General features: G+C 47.7%; 1 protein-coding gene across 6 annotated transcripts in view; it reads left to right on the top strand.

Moving 5' to 3' along the window:
* MLLT6 (MLLT6, PHD finger containing) overlaps positions 1-13,996 on the top strand; it is a 145,367-nt gene that overhangs the window by 36,172 nt on the left and 95,199 nt on the right. For all 6 annotated transcript variants that reach the window (XM_084804714.1, XM_084804712.1, XM_084804713.1 and 3 more), the window contains exons 3-6: positions 148-202; positions 5,686-5,795; positions 6,493-6,596; positions 9,215-9,308. In XM_084804714.1, the coding sequence (XP_084660840.1) occupies positions 148-202; positions 5,686-5,795; positions 6,493-6,596; positions 9,215-9,308 (363 nt within the window). The remainder of the gene's footprint in view (positions 1-147; positions 203-5,685; positions 5,796-6,492; positions 6,597-9,214; positions 9,309-13,996) is intronic.

Below are 13,996 nucleotides of genomic sequence, written 5' to 3'. Positions count from 1 at the left end.
TATTGACTTACCTCACAGGGTTGTTGTAAGGATCAGGACTAGATAATGCATGTGAAAGACTTGAAACACTTGAAAGCACTATGCAGATATTAAGTTGTTGTTGTTATTCAGAAGTGCTAACTGTTGGCCTTTCATTTGAATTGTCAGAGGTGTGAGCTGTGTCCCCATAAAGATGGAGCCCTGAAGCGGACTGATAATGGAGGTGAGATTCCCCTTTTCGGGTGGCTGGGCTAACCTGAAATTCTTCTAGCAGCCCAGTGAGGGAGGTTATTCACATCTGCTTTGGGGACTCTTTTTAGGCTTAATAACTAACTAAAGTGCCTAAAGCTTTCTAGACTCCGAACAAAGATTTTAAACACAACAACAGACAAGCATTGAATGAGGAGGCAAGCCTGTGTCTGGACAGTAACACTTCAGTCTGCAGATTGGACCTTGCATAATGGAATGTTCCTCTGTAGGAAAATGAGTAAATATATCCCTGCACATAGAAAACTAGGTCTCAAGGAAAAAGGTTTTAGCTTAGATTTCTCCCTGACATGCTAATTTTAATTTTAATGTTTCTGTTTTTATTTTGTATTGTTTTCCTGGAGGAATATTCTTTCTAGTGAGACTCCACCTGCAGACTGAAGGCCAGACACTGGTTTGCCATCTCGTCTGCTGCTTGTACAGTCTAGTTCTCACTGAAGTGGTAAACCTTTGGGCTATACCAGTGCTGTACTATATCAAACTGCAAGAGTGGGCTTATCGAACTGAATGCTTCTCCATACAAAATGCTAAAAACACCTGTGGATGATAGGGAGAAGGATTCTACCTAGCCTTTTCCTTGATATGTGTTTCTTTTTTTTTCCTCTTAAAGGTGTACAGGTGTATCTAATTTGGGGGTGTGGAGGAGCACTGGGTCCAGTGAGCTCCCACCTGCAGTCTGAATTGGTGCAGCCCATGTCTGACCTGTTCCACTTGCATGAGAACTAGGACTCCGTTTCTTATGCACATGCAGCCCTTATATATTCCTCTTGCTCTTTCTGCTACTTAATGGGCCCTTCTTATATTTATGATCAGCTGTTAGTAACATGCTGTTTTGTGCTGTTCTCGTGGGCTTCCCCACCCACTATTGTGGTGAGATGTATTGTATTTCTATTTAAATTATAGTAAATATTTCTAAGTTTGGATCTACGCATATCAATTAGCATGTGCATATGTACCCTCTTTTATCCTCTTTTATGGTGCTGCATTTTCTCTCTTCTTGTCAGAGCATAAGTGGCCACCCTATGTGTACATGGCCTTGAGTTCCATGAATGAAAGGCAAGCTATAAATGTGACAATAAAGGCTATGAATTCAGTGTGGGCTAGTGGATGGAGTGGTGGACTGGAGATGCTTGGGCTCAAATCCCCACTCAACCCAATCCGGAAGCTCACTAGGAGGCCTTTGGGCAAGGCATTATCTCTTTGGCTTGATGGGAGGATAAGGGGGCAATCCTATCCAGATTCCCATCAGCCTCTGAACTTGGAGGCTGATGGGCATCCTATGCAGAACGGCAGGAGCTCAGAAGCGATGGTCACCTCCACGCTTCTCCCGCTCTGCGTTTTTGCTAGATGGTTGTTTTTGCCCATTTAGCTAGGGATCTGTGGAGAGGGAGGGAAGGATGCTGGGGGTAGCTCATATCCCTGCTTCCCCAGTCCCTCCCCACCCCCTTTCCACCTCTCCGAGGCTGCTTCTGCGAGCTCAGAGAGGCAGCCGACGTGGTTCTCTCCGCGCCGGCTGCGAGGGGAGCTCGGACTCCTGGGTCTGGATCCAGGAATCTGAACTATCCCCTGGCCCCCCAGACCCTGTCTAGGTGCCATAGGATCGCTCTCTAAAATGAGGAAATCCTATTTAAGCTGCCTTGGGCCTGTGTTGCTTGTTGAACCCTGACTACTGACTCAGGCTCCACAAAGATGTTAGTACCACAGCAGGATGATACACAGCTGGCAAAGCTCCCAGAACACAGCCCTGCTACAGGGTTCCTAAGCCAAGGGAAGAGAGTAGGAGGGCAGAGTCTAGAGCTGGGGTGCAGATGCCTGAGGGCCCAATTCCATGCCAGGGAAGCTCTCGGGGGCCACATTCCAGTGGTGGGTGGGACCAAATACAAAAGGGGTGGGCCGAAGTATCAAAAATAGCACACTTTAGCATAAAGCTCTTGCTGCCAGGAACTAAGCCTTAGCAGAGGCATTTCAACTTTTAGAGTGGGGGAAGAATTGCACAAAAGCCAGGAAACCATCAAACGATCGGTGGCTGGGAGATAGGGGATAGGGCCTGGGGAGGGCTGTGTGTGGCCATCTGGGGAATCCCAGAGGGCCAGATTGGGACCCTAGGTGGACTAGAATTGGCCCCAGGGCCTGAAGCTCTGCACCCCTGGCCTAGCGACTGGCTTGTGCTTCTGGGCGGGGGCAGGGGAGAGTGCACAGTTAATTCACATGACAGGGCCTTGCTGGAGCAGTGAGATACAAATGTCGTGTATGCATTCTCCCTGCTTGCATGGGTGTTAAAAAATCTTGAGCGCACCTTTGAATTAGAGGAAGGAATGTCTCTGAGCCATTGCATTTTCCTTCTGGCTTAGTACGCTGCTGCTGTACATACGATTCAGTCTTTAAGAACAGACGCCTTTCCACCGCTCCTCTCCCACATGGAATATCCACTTCCTGGCTTGACAGTGCCAAGCCTCTGGTTCTCAGCAGCCTTGCAGGCTGCAGCCCTTTGTGTTCTTGGCTGTATGCTCACAGAAACCCGTCAGGGAGGACTCCAGGTTATTGTAGGCCCCTGTGGGGGATGCAAGGGAGGGGAATCTCAGGGCTGGATGCTTTCTCCCTTGATGTGTGTCCAGTGAAGTGGACCAAGTGAAAGCAACTATGGGCTCTCAGTAGGGCTCTTAATGGGTGTAGGCCTCGAGAAGTGGCCAACCCCCCCCCAACCTCTGTTACCTGTCACCATAGGCAGGCAGTAGTGTCCACTTCTGAAAAGGTAGACTACGGTTTTAAAAATTGGGCTATCCAATCTCTTGCAGTAAAATTGTTGTCTTTCCAACTCGCCCTGAAAGTTTTTTTTAGCCTATAAAGACTGCATTAGAGCTATGGACAAGCAAGAGATGATAAGGGAATGTTAGGAGAGTGAAGGACACAGGCCTTGTTTTCACGGCAGGGGTCTTGGCTACTCCACCCGAGACAACAGGCGGGGACTTACATACAGTGGTGGATCCTGGTTTTGGAGAGCCCTTGGGCAAAGCATCAGTGGCCTCCCTCCCTCAGCGACTCTACCTTCTCACCAGCATTGTCACCTGCTGCTATTGCTCCTCATTGTCATTATAATTACTACCGCTTGCTTGCTTGCTTGCCTGCCAGCGAGCAAGTAGGCCATGGCATCTACTGCTCCTCCTTCTCACCACCACTGTTGCCTGAGCCAAAGTTAGAGGCAGGCTGTGAAGGCTTGAGGCCTACAGAGGCAAGGAAAAGAAAAAGGTCAGGCCTAGAAGCCTGAAGTTTTTTGTTGGGAGGGTATCCCTGAGAAGAGTAGTTTCACTTCCCCAGTTAAGTTTCATTTTCATTTTCCTAGTTAGGTTTCATTTCTTCAGGTTTGAAACAGTAGTTAAGGTTTTGAGGGAGGAGGTTATATAAAGAGAGCGAGAGAGCCAGTAAAAGCAGAGTCAGGGAGAACAGAGCCTGAAGAGGGAGCAGGAAGAAGCAGCCTGGAGAAGTTTAAGTATAGCTAGGGTAAAGGAACTTGCATTTTGCAACTATTATTTTCTCTTAATGCCTTTTGTATCTCTCAGCTCTATTGTGTAACTGCCTTTAGTTGTAATTTGCTTGCTATAACTTTCCAGTAAACTGTTGTGGTTAAACCCTGTGTCTAGAGTGTCAGTCACCCATGCCTACAGCCTAAACCCCACGTTACTGGAAAGGGGAACGTAAAAGAAAGAAGGTGGGACTCTTAAGGAGGCAAGAGATCGTTAAGGAGTTGCTCAGGGGGTCCAGGTCATTAGGGGAACCCTGACACAGGTGAACAAGCAGGATGCAATGGTGAAGAGGAGGAGGGAGTCCAGGCAGCTCTCAGCAGGTGCCCAACCATTCCTACCTTTGATGGCAGCCCTGTTTACATGGCTGAATGCGCCTCCATTAGGGTGACCACTTACAAATCACCAAAAAGAGGAAAGGCATTACTGAAAAAACAAGGACAGAGATTTGCATAAAATGTGCATATGCCAATTTGCACAGATAGATGTAAATGTATAAATAATTCCTATAATTTAAATAGAAATACAATACATCTTGCCATAGTGGGGAAGACTGTGGCCAGGTGACCCCTGTGTGCCTCTTCGGTCTTCTGTCCAGGTTCTGACCACTGATGGGCAACTTCAAGGTCCCTGCTGGCTCTCCCTTCTTATGATTCATCATCTTTAAATGAGACCTGGACTGGACAGCTCTCCAATTATAGGATGCCTTCAGATAGAGGACTGTCTGCTGTAAAGAAGGACACATGGCCATCACAGCCTCCATACAAAAAAACCCCCAAATTCCCTGCACATAAAAAACCAGCACATCAGGGAGAAGGCTGGGCTAGAAACCTTCTTCTAGACATTGCATTTACTATATGGAGGGTATGTACTTTGTATGGAGGAGTGCCCCACTTACAGTCTGAAGCATGCAGGCTTATGACCTCAGTGAAAATTAGTGGAGGCTGGTGGCTCCAATATTAGTGGGGCAGTGAATCAGCTCTGGGTTTCAGTCAGAACCAGTCAGAGGGCCTTTTCTTCTGTGGCACCCCAGCTGTGGAATGAGCTCCCTAGAGAGGTTTGCCTGGCACCTACATTGTACTCCTTCCAGCGCCAGGTGAAGAACTTTTTATTCGCCCAGCATTTTAGCTTCCTAGTCTTTTAGTCTGGGGTTTTAAATCTGTATTTTAAATCTCTGCATTGATATAGGTTTTATTCTGGTTGTAGTGTTATATTATTTATTTATTTGTTTGCTTGTTTGTTTATTTATTTCATTTCTATACCGCCCAATAGCCGAAGCTGTCTGGGCGGTTCACAAAAATTAAAACCAAACGGCACACAATAAAACAATTTAAAATATATAGAACATTAAAACCACAATATAACAATACAACCACAATAAAACCTAGCAGCAGTGCAGGAATTTAAAATACAGATTTAAAACAGGAAAGCTAAAAGTCTAGAAAGCTAGACTATTGTGCATATTGTGGTTTTAAGCTTTCATATTTTATATTGTTTTATGCTGTGCTTTGTGGTTTTAATTTTTGTGAACAGCCCAGAGAGTTTCGGCTATGGGGCAGTATAGAAAATAAATAAATAAATAAATAGATAAATAAATCTCTCTGAGGAGGGGGGGTGAATCTACTCCAGGTTTCAGTCAGAAACTGTCAGAACTCTAAAGGAGCTATCCAAGGTACATCGCAGGTGCTTCACATCTTGGATAGCTCCTTTAGAGTTCTGACTGCTTCTGACTGAAATCTGGAGTGGACTCACTGCCCCACTGACATCAGAGCCATCAGCCTCCACTGGTGAAAACAAAGCCTGTCTCACCCCGTTGCTGCCTCCCATTGGATACTGACACCAGTCGACTGTTCATTCTCCTGATTCAAGTCTCTCTCTGACTTCTCCCTCGTTTATTGTTATCCTTTTGTCCTTCACCCAGGCTGGGCCCATGTCGTCTGCGCTCTGTACATCCCCGAGGTGCAGTTTGCTAATGTTCTCACCATGGAGCCAATCGTCCTCCAGTATGTGCCCCACGACCGGTTCAATAAGGTAAAGGAGACCCCACCACCACCCATTCCCCTCAGCATCCCTTGTCTTGGACTCTCAGCCTCTTCCCCCAATCAGCTACCCTATCCTGACTTCCTGTTCTCTTATGCCAGGGGTGCAGAACCTCTTTCACCCCAAGGGCTGTATTCCAATCCAGAGAAGCTCTGGGGGGTTGCTGTCTAGTGGTGGGCGGAGCTAAAGGTAAAATGGGGTGGGGCTAAAATATAAAAAATATCAGCATGTTTTGCTTAAAGGTTTTTACTGCCACTAACAGAGCCTTAGGAGGGCCATTTAGGAGAGCCATTTAGGAGAGCCTTAGCAGAGCCCTTACCTTAGGAGAGCCATTTAGGAGAGCCATTTGGAGAGCCTTAGGAGAGCCATTTCAACCTTTTAGAAAGGGGGAAAAACTGCACCAAAGTGGGGAAACCATCAAATGATCTGTGGTTGGGGGAAAAGGGATGGGGCCATCTGGGGACCCCTGGAGGACCAGATTGGGACCCTGGGAGGGCTGGATTAGGCCCCTGGACCCGAGCCCTGCCCCCTGTCTTACACTGCCACAGGATGTGCTTTATTTCTGTATTGACAAGCTGATGTCACTTCCCAAATTGCCAGGCACATGTGATTTGGCTCGCACTATGGGATCGCCGCTGCATATAATGCATAATACATACAGTCCAAGTTGTGCCTTTTTTGGTTGCAGACTTGTTATATCTGTGAAGAGCAGGGCAGGGAGAGCAAAGCGGCCTCTGGAGCCTGCATGACTTGCAACCGTCACGGCTGTCGGCAAGCCTTCCATGTCACCTGGTGAGTCCGCCATTGTGTCTGCTTAACACAGTCCAAACCCTGTCTCTGAACTAGGGATGTACGAAAGTCACTTACCTTTTCGCAGGGGTGATTCGCGGTGGGGGGGAGGCGCCTCGCTTCTCCCCCCGAAGTTCAGGCGAGGCGGGGGAGGTGCCCCGCCTTGCCCGGCCGAAATTCAGGCCGGGGAGAAGTGCCCCATCTCCCCAGCCGCGAAAGAAAAAGTGAAAAAAACAAAACAAAACCCCGTGATAGGCTACGTAACGATTAACGTAGCCTATCACGGCTAGATTTCCAAAGTCAGCCATGATAGGCTACGTTAATAGTCACGTAGCCTATCACGGGTGACTTTGGGGGGGGGGGAAAGCGTGTACGCAAATGGCGGCAGCCCATAGGCGCCGCCATTTGCGTTACTTATTTTGGCACGTCTAGTCTACGTAAAGATTACGTAGACTACGGCGAAAATAAGGGAACGCTATTTGCGTTTCCAAAGTCAGCCATGATAGGCTACGTTAATCGTCACGTAGCCTAACACGGGTGACTTTGGGAAAAGAAAAAAAAAAGCGTGTACGCAAATGCAAAAAGTAAAAAAAAAAAAAAGTGTACGCAAAAAGTAAAAAAAAAAACACACACACACCCGTGATAGGCTACATGACGATTTATGTAGCCTATCACGGCTAGATTTCCAAAGTCAGCCGTGATAGGCTACGTAAATCGTCACGTAGCCTATCACGGGTGACTTTGGAAAAAAAAAAAAAGCGCGTACGCAAATGGCGGCCGCCGCCATTTGCGTACGCACTTTTTTTTTTTTCCCAAAGTCACCCGTGATAGGCTACGTGACGATTTACGTAGCCTATCACGGCTGACTTTGGAAATCTAGCCGTGATAGGCTACATAAATCGTCATGTAGCCTATCACGGGTGTGTGTGTGTGTTTTTTTTTACTTTTTTATTTTGTAATGGTGGCGGCGGCAGCCGATCGGGAGACCGGCCCCCGCCCCCGCCGAACCACCGCCGAACCGCCGCTGGGACCCGCCGCCGAGAGGGACATTCGGCCACGGTAAGTCCCATCCCGGGGGGGGTGGCGGGGGGCTGGCAGAGAATTTCCCCAACACTTTCGGAGGGCCAAATGCCTTGATGCTCGGCCTCCCGAAGATTCATGGAGAAATTCTCCGCCATCCCTACTCTGAACACACTGATTTGTGACTTTGCTATTATGAGTTTGTGTCCCTAATCCTGCAATAAGGTGTGAACGAGGAACCATGCAGAGCATCACAGGTTGTTTGGTCGCTTCCTCCTGGAAAACGGAACCTTTGCGGTTGTCTTTCTGCCTGCCTTATTTTCAGTCATAGTGGGACACTTTTTACATTTCTTCAAACAGCAGCCATGGGGTGGCCTCATCTGGACTGGGGCAATGAGGAGAGTTCCCCCTGCCAACTCCTTTCCCCCAATGCCTTTTTCCCGATGAAAATGGCATCCCTCCATCATCACCCCAAAGCTGCTATTCATCATGGTAGCAAAAACCTACAGACAGAATCATAGTTCCCAGCCATTTTCTTTTCAGTCCCTTTCCAAATAATTTCCAACACACAGTTTGCCCTTTACATTGCAACTGAAATGAAAAAGGATTGTGGGGAGGATGCATAAATGAGATGGGAAAAGTGGCAGACAGAGGAAGGATGCTTAATTCTCCCTTGCTTGCCACTTCTCCCCTGGCATCCATGGCTTCCCCAGCTGCAACACGAATTGGAATCCCTGATTAGAGAAAGCAGCTATGAAAGGGGAGTTCAGGGAAGAACTGGAAGGCAGAGGAAGGATTTCAGATATATCACAGAGACACAGATTCTTTTGTCAAACACCTAGTTTTCTGTCAGCTGAGGAGTAGAGCAGATAGCAAGGGGTTAATTCTTTTTCTTGTAGAAGGCAGGGCCAAATTTGGGGTGGGGGAACTGTTATGTCCTTCCCACAGAAGGAGAACCCTCCAGTCTTTGGTTCTGCCTTCTAGAAAAGAACAGGATAGCTCTGCCTTTAGGGTAGCCTTAGGCCTGTCGAAAATATCCTTAGGCTCAAGGTGGGAAATGTGTGATCCTCCAGATATTATTGGACTACAACTCCTAGTATCCCTCACTATTGGCTGTGCTGGCTAGGGCTGATGGGAGTTTCAGTCTAACAACATCTGGAGGGCCACACCTTCTCCACCCCAGCCTTAGACCTATCAAAAAGAACCTTTATTTCTTTTTCTTTCCTCTGCCATGTTCTTGGACAGAGACTCAAGAGGGACTGATCTTTTGGAAAAGAAAAGATTGCTTTTAGAGTATTTAGCATTGAGATGGCACCCAAAACTCTGTGGACCCCCAGTCCATATTTACAAAGGTGTAGCTGGGAGACCTATTGTTTATTTTAATTTAGCAGTTGGCTGTGTAAGCATTTCAGGACTGATGGGTCTGACATCAGCATGCTGGGCCAGGAGTTGGAGCTGACTGAAAAGCTGTCTATAGAGCAGGGGAGAGGAATAGGCTTGTATGTGCACTGGGGAGAGAGGAACCCGGCTGTGTCTGGCCCCTTTGCCGCAGTCTGTCATGCCCAGGGTTGTGTTCACGTTAATTTGTTTCCATATTTCAGTGCTCAGATGGCTGGGCTCTTGTGTGAAGAAGAAGTTCTAGAAGTCGACAATGTGAAATACTGTGGCTACTGCAAGTACCACTTCAATAAAATGGTGAGTTGCCGTCCTCTTGTTATCATCAAAAGTGCAGGTCAGGTGCTTGGATTTAATCAATATGTATTTAAACAATATAATATATATGTGAATATATATTTAATCAGTATATATTCGTGTGTGTGTGTATCTCTGTCTCTGTCTATCTATATCTGAATTAGATACCAGATTCAAATTGGGAGAGAGACCTCGCCTCAGTAGTAAAGCACGTGCTTTGCATGTAGTAGGTCACAGGTTCGATACCTGGTATGTAGAGGGAGGAAGATTAGTCAGGTAGTGGGGCTGGGAAAGACTGCTCTATGCTGCTGTAGATTTACTGATTTTAGACTGGAAGGCCACTGCCAGTCAGAGTAGACAGTAATGGGCTAGATAGAACATAGGAAGTCAACACTGACTGGCAGTGGCTCTCCAGGGTTTTAGACACCCCTCCTTGGAGATCCCAGGGATTGAACTGGGGGCCTTTTGAATGCAAAACATGGGCTGTACCCCGGAGCTACGGACCTTCCCCCTTGACCAATGATGGATAAATGGTCTGCCTTAATCTGAGACAATTTCATCTGTGTGTCCAGGTGTTCACTCAAAAAAGAGCAAACAATAATGAGGAAGAATACAGGAGTCCCAGTTCAAATCTCAGCTTCAACAAGGGAGAGGGAGAGGCCTGCAGATGCAGCAGGAGACATGGCCAGAGGCATCTGATTTTAAGGGAAAGGTTAAAGCTACTGGAACATTCATTGGCAGTGGCTGATTTTGACTGACCTATAAAGCCCTAAATGGCTTTGACCCTACATACTGAGGGCAAACAATATTTTTAAAGAGAGATTAAAGTGGTTTGAGAGAGGCTTTGCTTCTAGTGGTTGTATGCACATATTTCTTTTGTCCAACAGGTTTTGCAGGTTTTTGAAACAACATGAAAACCTCAAAAACCTGTTTCACCTCTGGTCAATCAGACCGAGTTTATACACTAGCTTTTCATACAGCGTTCTCCTGTCTGAAAGAATTTTCATCTCTCTGCAACCTTAGCACCTGCCTCTTCCCTTGAGTTCCATCAGGACATTTAAGGTCAACTGAGAATGTCATCTTGACTGCACCATCCATGTTAACAAATTAAAATAAAAGGGGACAGAGGGGACATCCCTGTGGCTTATCCCAAAATTGCTTCCAGATCTTCTTCCCTCTCCTACAGATTTGCAAAGTCTCAGACTATTTTCCCCAAATGCTAAAACAATTCCTTGTTTGGAATGGCTTGCTGGTCAGAGCTGTGCAAATGTGGGGTAATTTTAATCCATTTTTAATATAATATAAATCTGTTTCTTTGGGTATTTTATTTTGCTAGCTTTTGTTTTACCTTTATTGTACAATGTTTTCAAATTATTAATTTGAAATATAAAGAGAGATGGGTGCCCGAAGAGGGCCAGTATCAGCTGCAGATTTGTGCAGTTTGTTCAGAGCCACCAGGGAAGGGTGAGAGTGGACTCTGTCCAGCCTGTCAGACAGAAAGTAAGTGTCAAATGAAAACATGATGATAGCAGCCATGTTTGTTTATTCACATCTGACCCGTTCATGCATAAAGTAGTGGTTGAGGGTCTAATTTTACATCAGAAGGACCAGAGGTACCTGGATGAGGAAAGCAGAACTGCCCCCCTCCATGCCTTACCTTTCTGTGCTCCATCACCTCAAGTGTTTTTGTCCCCAGACTCACTTCTGGTATCGGAACCAGGCTGGGACAAAAGTCCCTGAAGAGACTAGGGATGGACAAACAGAAGGTTGCTCATCCTAGAAATGAGTCAGTTCCCCTCAAGTGACCCAATCTAACAGAAACTCTCTCCAAGGGGTGTGGGTATTGGATGTTTGAGTGGGCTGCTCAAAAGGGGCCCAATTTCCTCTCCACTACCACCAGTCTACCTAGTCCCAAGGTAATCTTTTCCCCATTGGGGACTAGGATAGGCTGTTGTTCTACCTACCTAGACCCTAAGGTCATCGTCTGAGGGTCTTCTGCAGGTTCCCCCACCAAATGAGGCATTGTGGCTGGCTACAACAGAGAGGGTCTTTTCAGTGGTGGCACCATGTCTGTGGAATGCCCTCCCCAGAGAAGGTCCTCACCTGGCGCCTATGTTACGGTCTTTTCGGTGCCAGGTGAAGACCTTTCTATTCTCCCTGGCACTCTAAGAACTACTTTTAAATGTTTTTAGGTCACTGCATTTTGACTGCTGCTCATTTAACTTCATGTGTTACAGTGTTTTTACTCTTAAATAAATAGAGTCCAATAATAAATTCTTATGTGCAGGCATGAGCAGAATTGGGGAGGGTGACCTGCTCAAGGGGGCTGTGCTGCCCACCCCATTTTTGCTCACAGCAGAGATGTACTCCTATCTGAGCAGCCCTACTTGATTTCCCACATAACATCAAGAAGTGACAGAGGGCAGGGAGAACTGACCACACTTTAAGAAGGATGCAGACAAACTGGAAGGGGTTCAGAGGAGGGCAATGAGGATGATCAGGGGATTGAAAACTAAGCCCTATGAGGAGAGACTGAAAGAACTGAGGGGAGATAGGATAGCGCTCTTCAATTACTTGAAAGGCTGTCACAGAGAGGAAGGCCAGGATCTCTTCTCGATCATGCCAGAGTGCAGGACACGGAATAATGGGCTCAAGTGACAGGAAGCCAGATTCCGGCTGAACATCAGGAGAAACTTCCTGACTGTTAGAGCAATATGACAATGGAACCAATGACCTAGGGAGGTGGTGGGCTCTCCCACACTGGAGGCATTCAAGATGAGGCTGGACAGCCATCTGTCAGGGATGCTTTGACTTGGATTCCTGCCTTGAGCAGGGGGTTGGACTCGATGGTCTTATAGGCCCCTTCCAACCTTACTATTCTATGATTCTTTGAGATATGCTTGTGGAAGGGGGACGGTTCAGTTTCCGTCACCCATGCACCCCTTTAGTGGTGGTGATGGGGTGTCTATCCTTTGCTCTATACTTGAACGCCGTAGATATGCAAGTAAAACTCATGGCTGACCCCATCAGGTGTAGTTTGCCCTAAGCCAGGGTAAAGCACAAGTCAAGGGAACTGCCTCCAATTTACTCAGTCTGAAGCGGTGGTGTAGTGGAACCACGGCTCACAGGGATGTCGTGCTGGCACTTTTTAATTAGTAGGGTCGCTGATGTCATCTGCCACCCCCACCCACCTGCCCACTCACTCACACTTCCCTGTTCCTTCTGAGCTGTCGGGAGATTGCCCCTGCTGTCTTCTGAGATCCTCAGGTAGCCAGAATCAACACGCAGACAACAGGACTCTTTTCCAAGGCTTTATTTCCATTCAACCTAATGATGCTTACAGATGCTAATTGCTTGATCCTACGAGTGAGACCTAAGAAAGCTACCTACTCAGGGGTTCTAACCTTAGGAATCAGTTGATCTCCGTTTGGGGGGAAGGCGGGAAACCTCTGAACTTATGGGCTAGGAGGAGGGAGTCCACCCCTTTCCCGTAGGGCATCGGGGTACCGCTGTTGCCGTCGCTCCAAGTGGGCTGAGCGCCTCCTCTCAGCACCCGCCATCTCCCTCTTGATGCTGCGCTGGCATCCAGAAACTGCTGTTGCACCTCTCTCTCCCTGCCAGGGTCACTATCACTCTCAGGAATGTGTACCCCCCTGGCTGCTCCTCTGAACAGCACGCGGGTTCCTCTCCCTCGGTTTCTATCTCTTCCTCAGAATAAGAACTGCTTTGGGGCTCTCTGGGCTCCGATCCAACCCTGACATGAGTTTAGCTGTAATCCTCAGGGTGGCTGGGGGAAAATGAATTTCCCTAGCAACAATACATTGGCCCCTGTTGTAATGCAAAGCCTTTTGGGGTGGCTTGGTCTTGAATGGGCAATTAAGACCCATTTGCTTTATAAAAGACCTGCTCCTGGTGGAGATGAAAACAGCTAGAATGGCTTTGTTGTTATCAACACAGCCGCCTGCAATTTTGGACTCCCCTTGGGGACATGGCTGTGGGACTGTCATGGTGACATCAACATTTACCACTACACCACTGGTCTGGGGGGAACCAAAGTACTGGTCATGAACAAACTACTGGATTCTCCACGTTGGTTAAGACCCAGTCTAAACAAACAACTCATAATCTATTCCTTGACTTTTACCAATTCAGGCTGCAGCTGGATGTGCCACTCCGCACAAATCCTTAGATACTGGAAACCATCCTGTCACGAGGGAAGCTAGGCCAGATCCCTTACCCCTCCCATCCAGTAGCATTCTAAAGGTGGTCACACTGGGTCCTTCTCCTTGTGGGGTGAGCCCAGCATTGCATTTAGGGATGTATGGATTCCCCACCTTCCGTTCCGGTGGGGAATCTGCCCGGTGGGGGGAGGTGATCCGTTCCCCCCACCCAGAATCCTCCGGAGCAGCTCCGCTCCACGAAGATTCCACAGAGCCGCAATCCAGCTCCGTACCGCTGCCCTTACCTCGGCTCTAGGAGGATTCAGGCCGGAACGGCACTAGTGCTCCGGAGCGCTGGCGATACAGTAATGACAGCTGCCATTACTGTATTGCCAGTGCTCCGGAGCCCTAGTGTCGTTCCGGCCTGAATCCTCCTAGAGCTGAGGTAAGTGGAGCCGTTCCGCTGTGGATTCCAGAGGCCGGATTTCTCTGACATCCCTAATTGCAGTAGCATGCAGATGTACATACAAG

The sequence above is a fragment of the Heloderma suspectum genome, chromosome 6, assembly GCF_057233095.1.
Source record: "Heloderma suspectum isolate Gila_16-S chromosome 6, 16-S_ref, whole genome shotgun sequence".
NCBI lineage: Eukaryota > Metazoa > Chordata > Lepidosauria > Squamata > Helodermatidae > Heloderma > Heloderma suspectum.
This window is presented reverse-complemented; position numbering and strand designations above follow the sequence as displayed.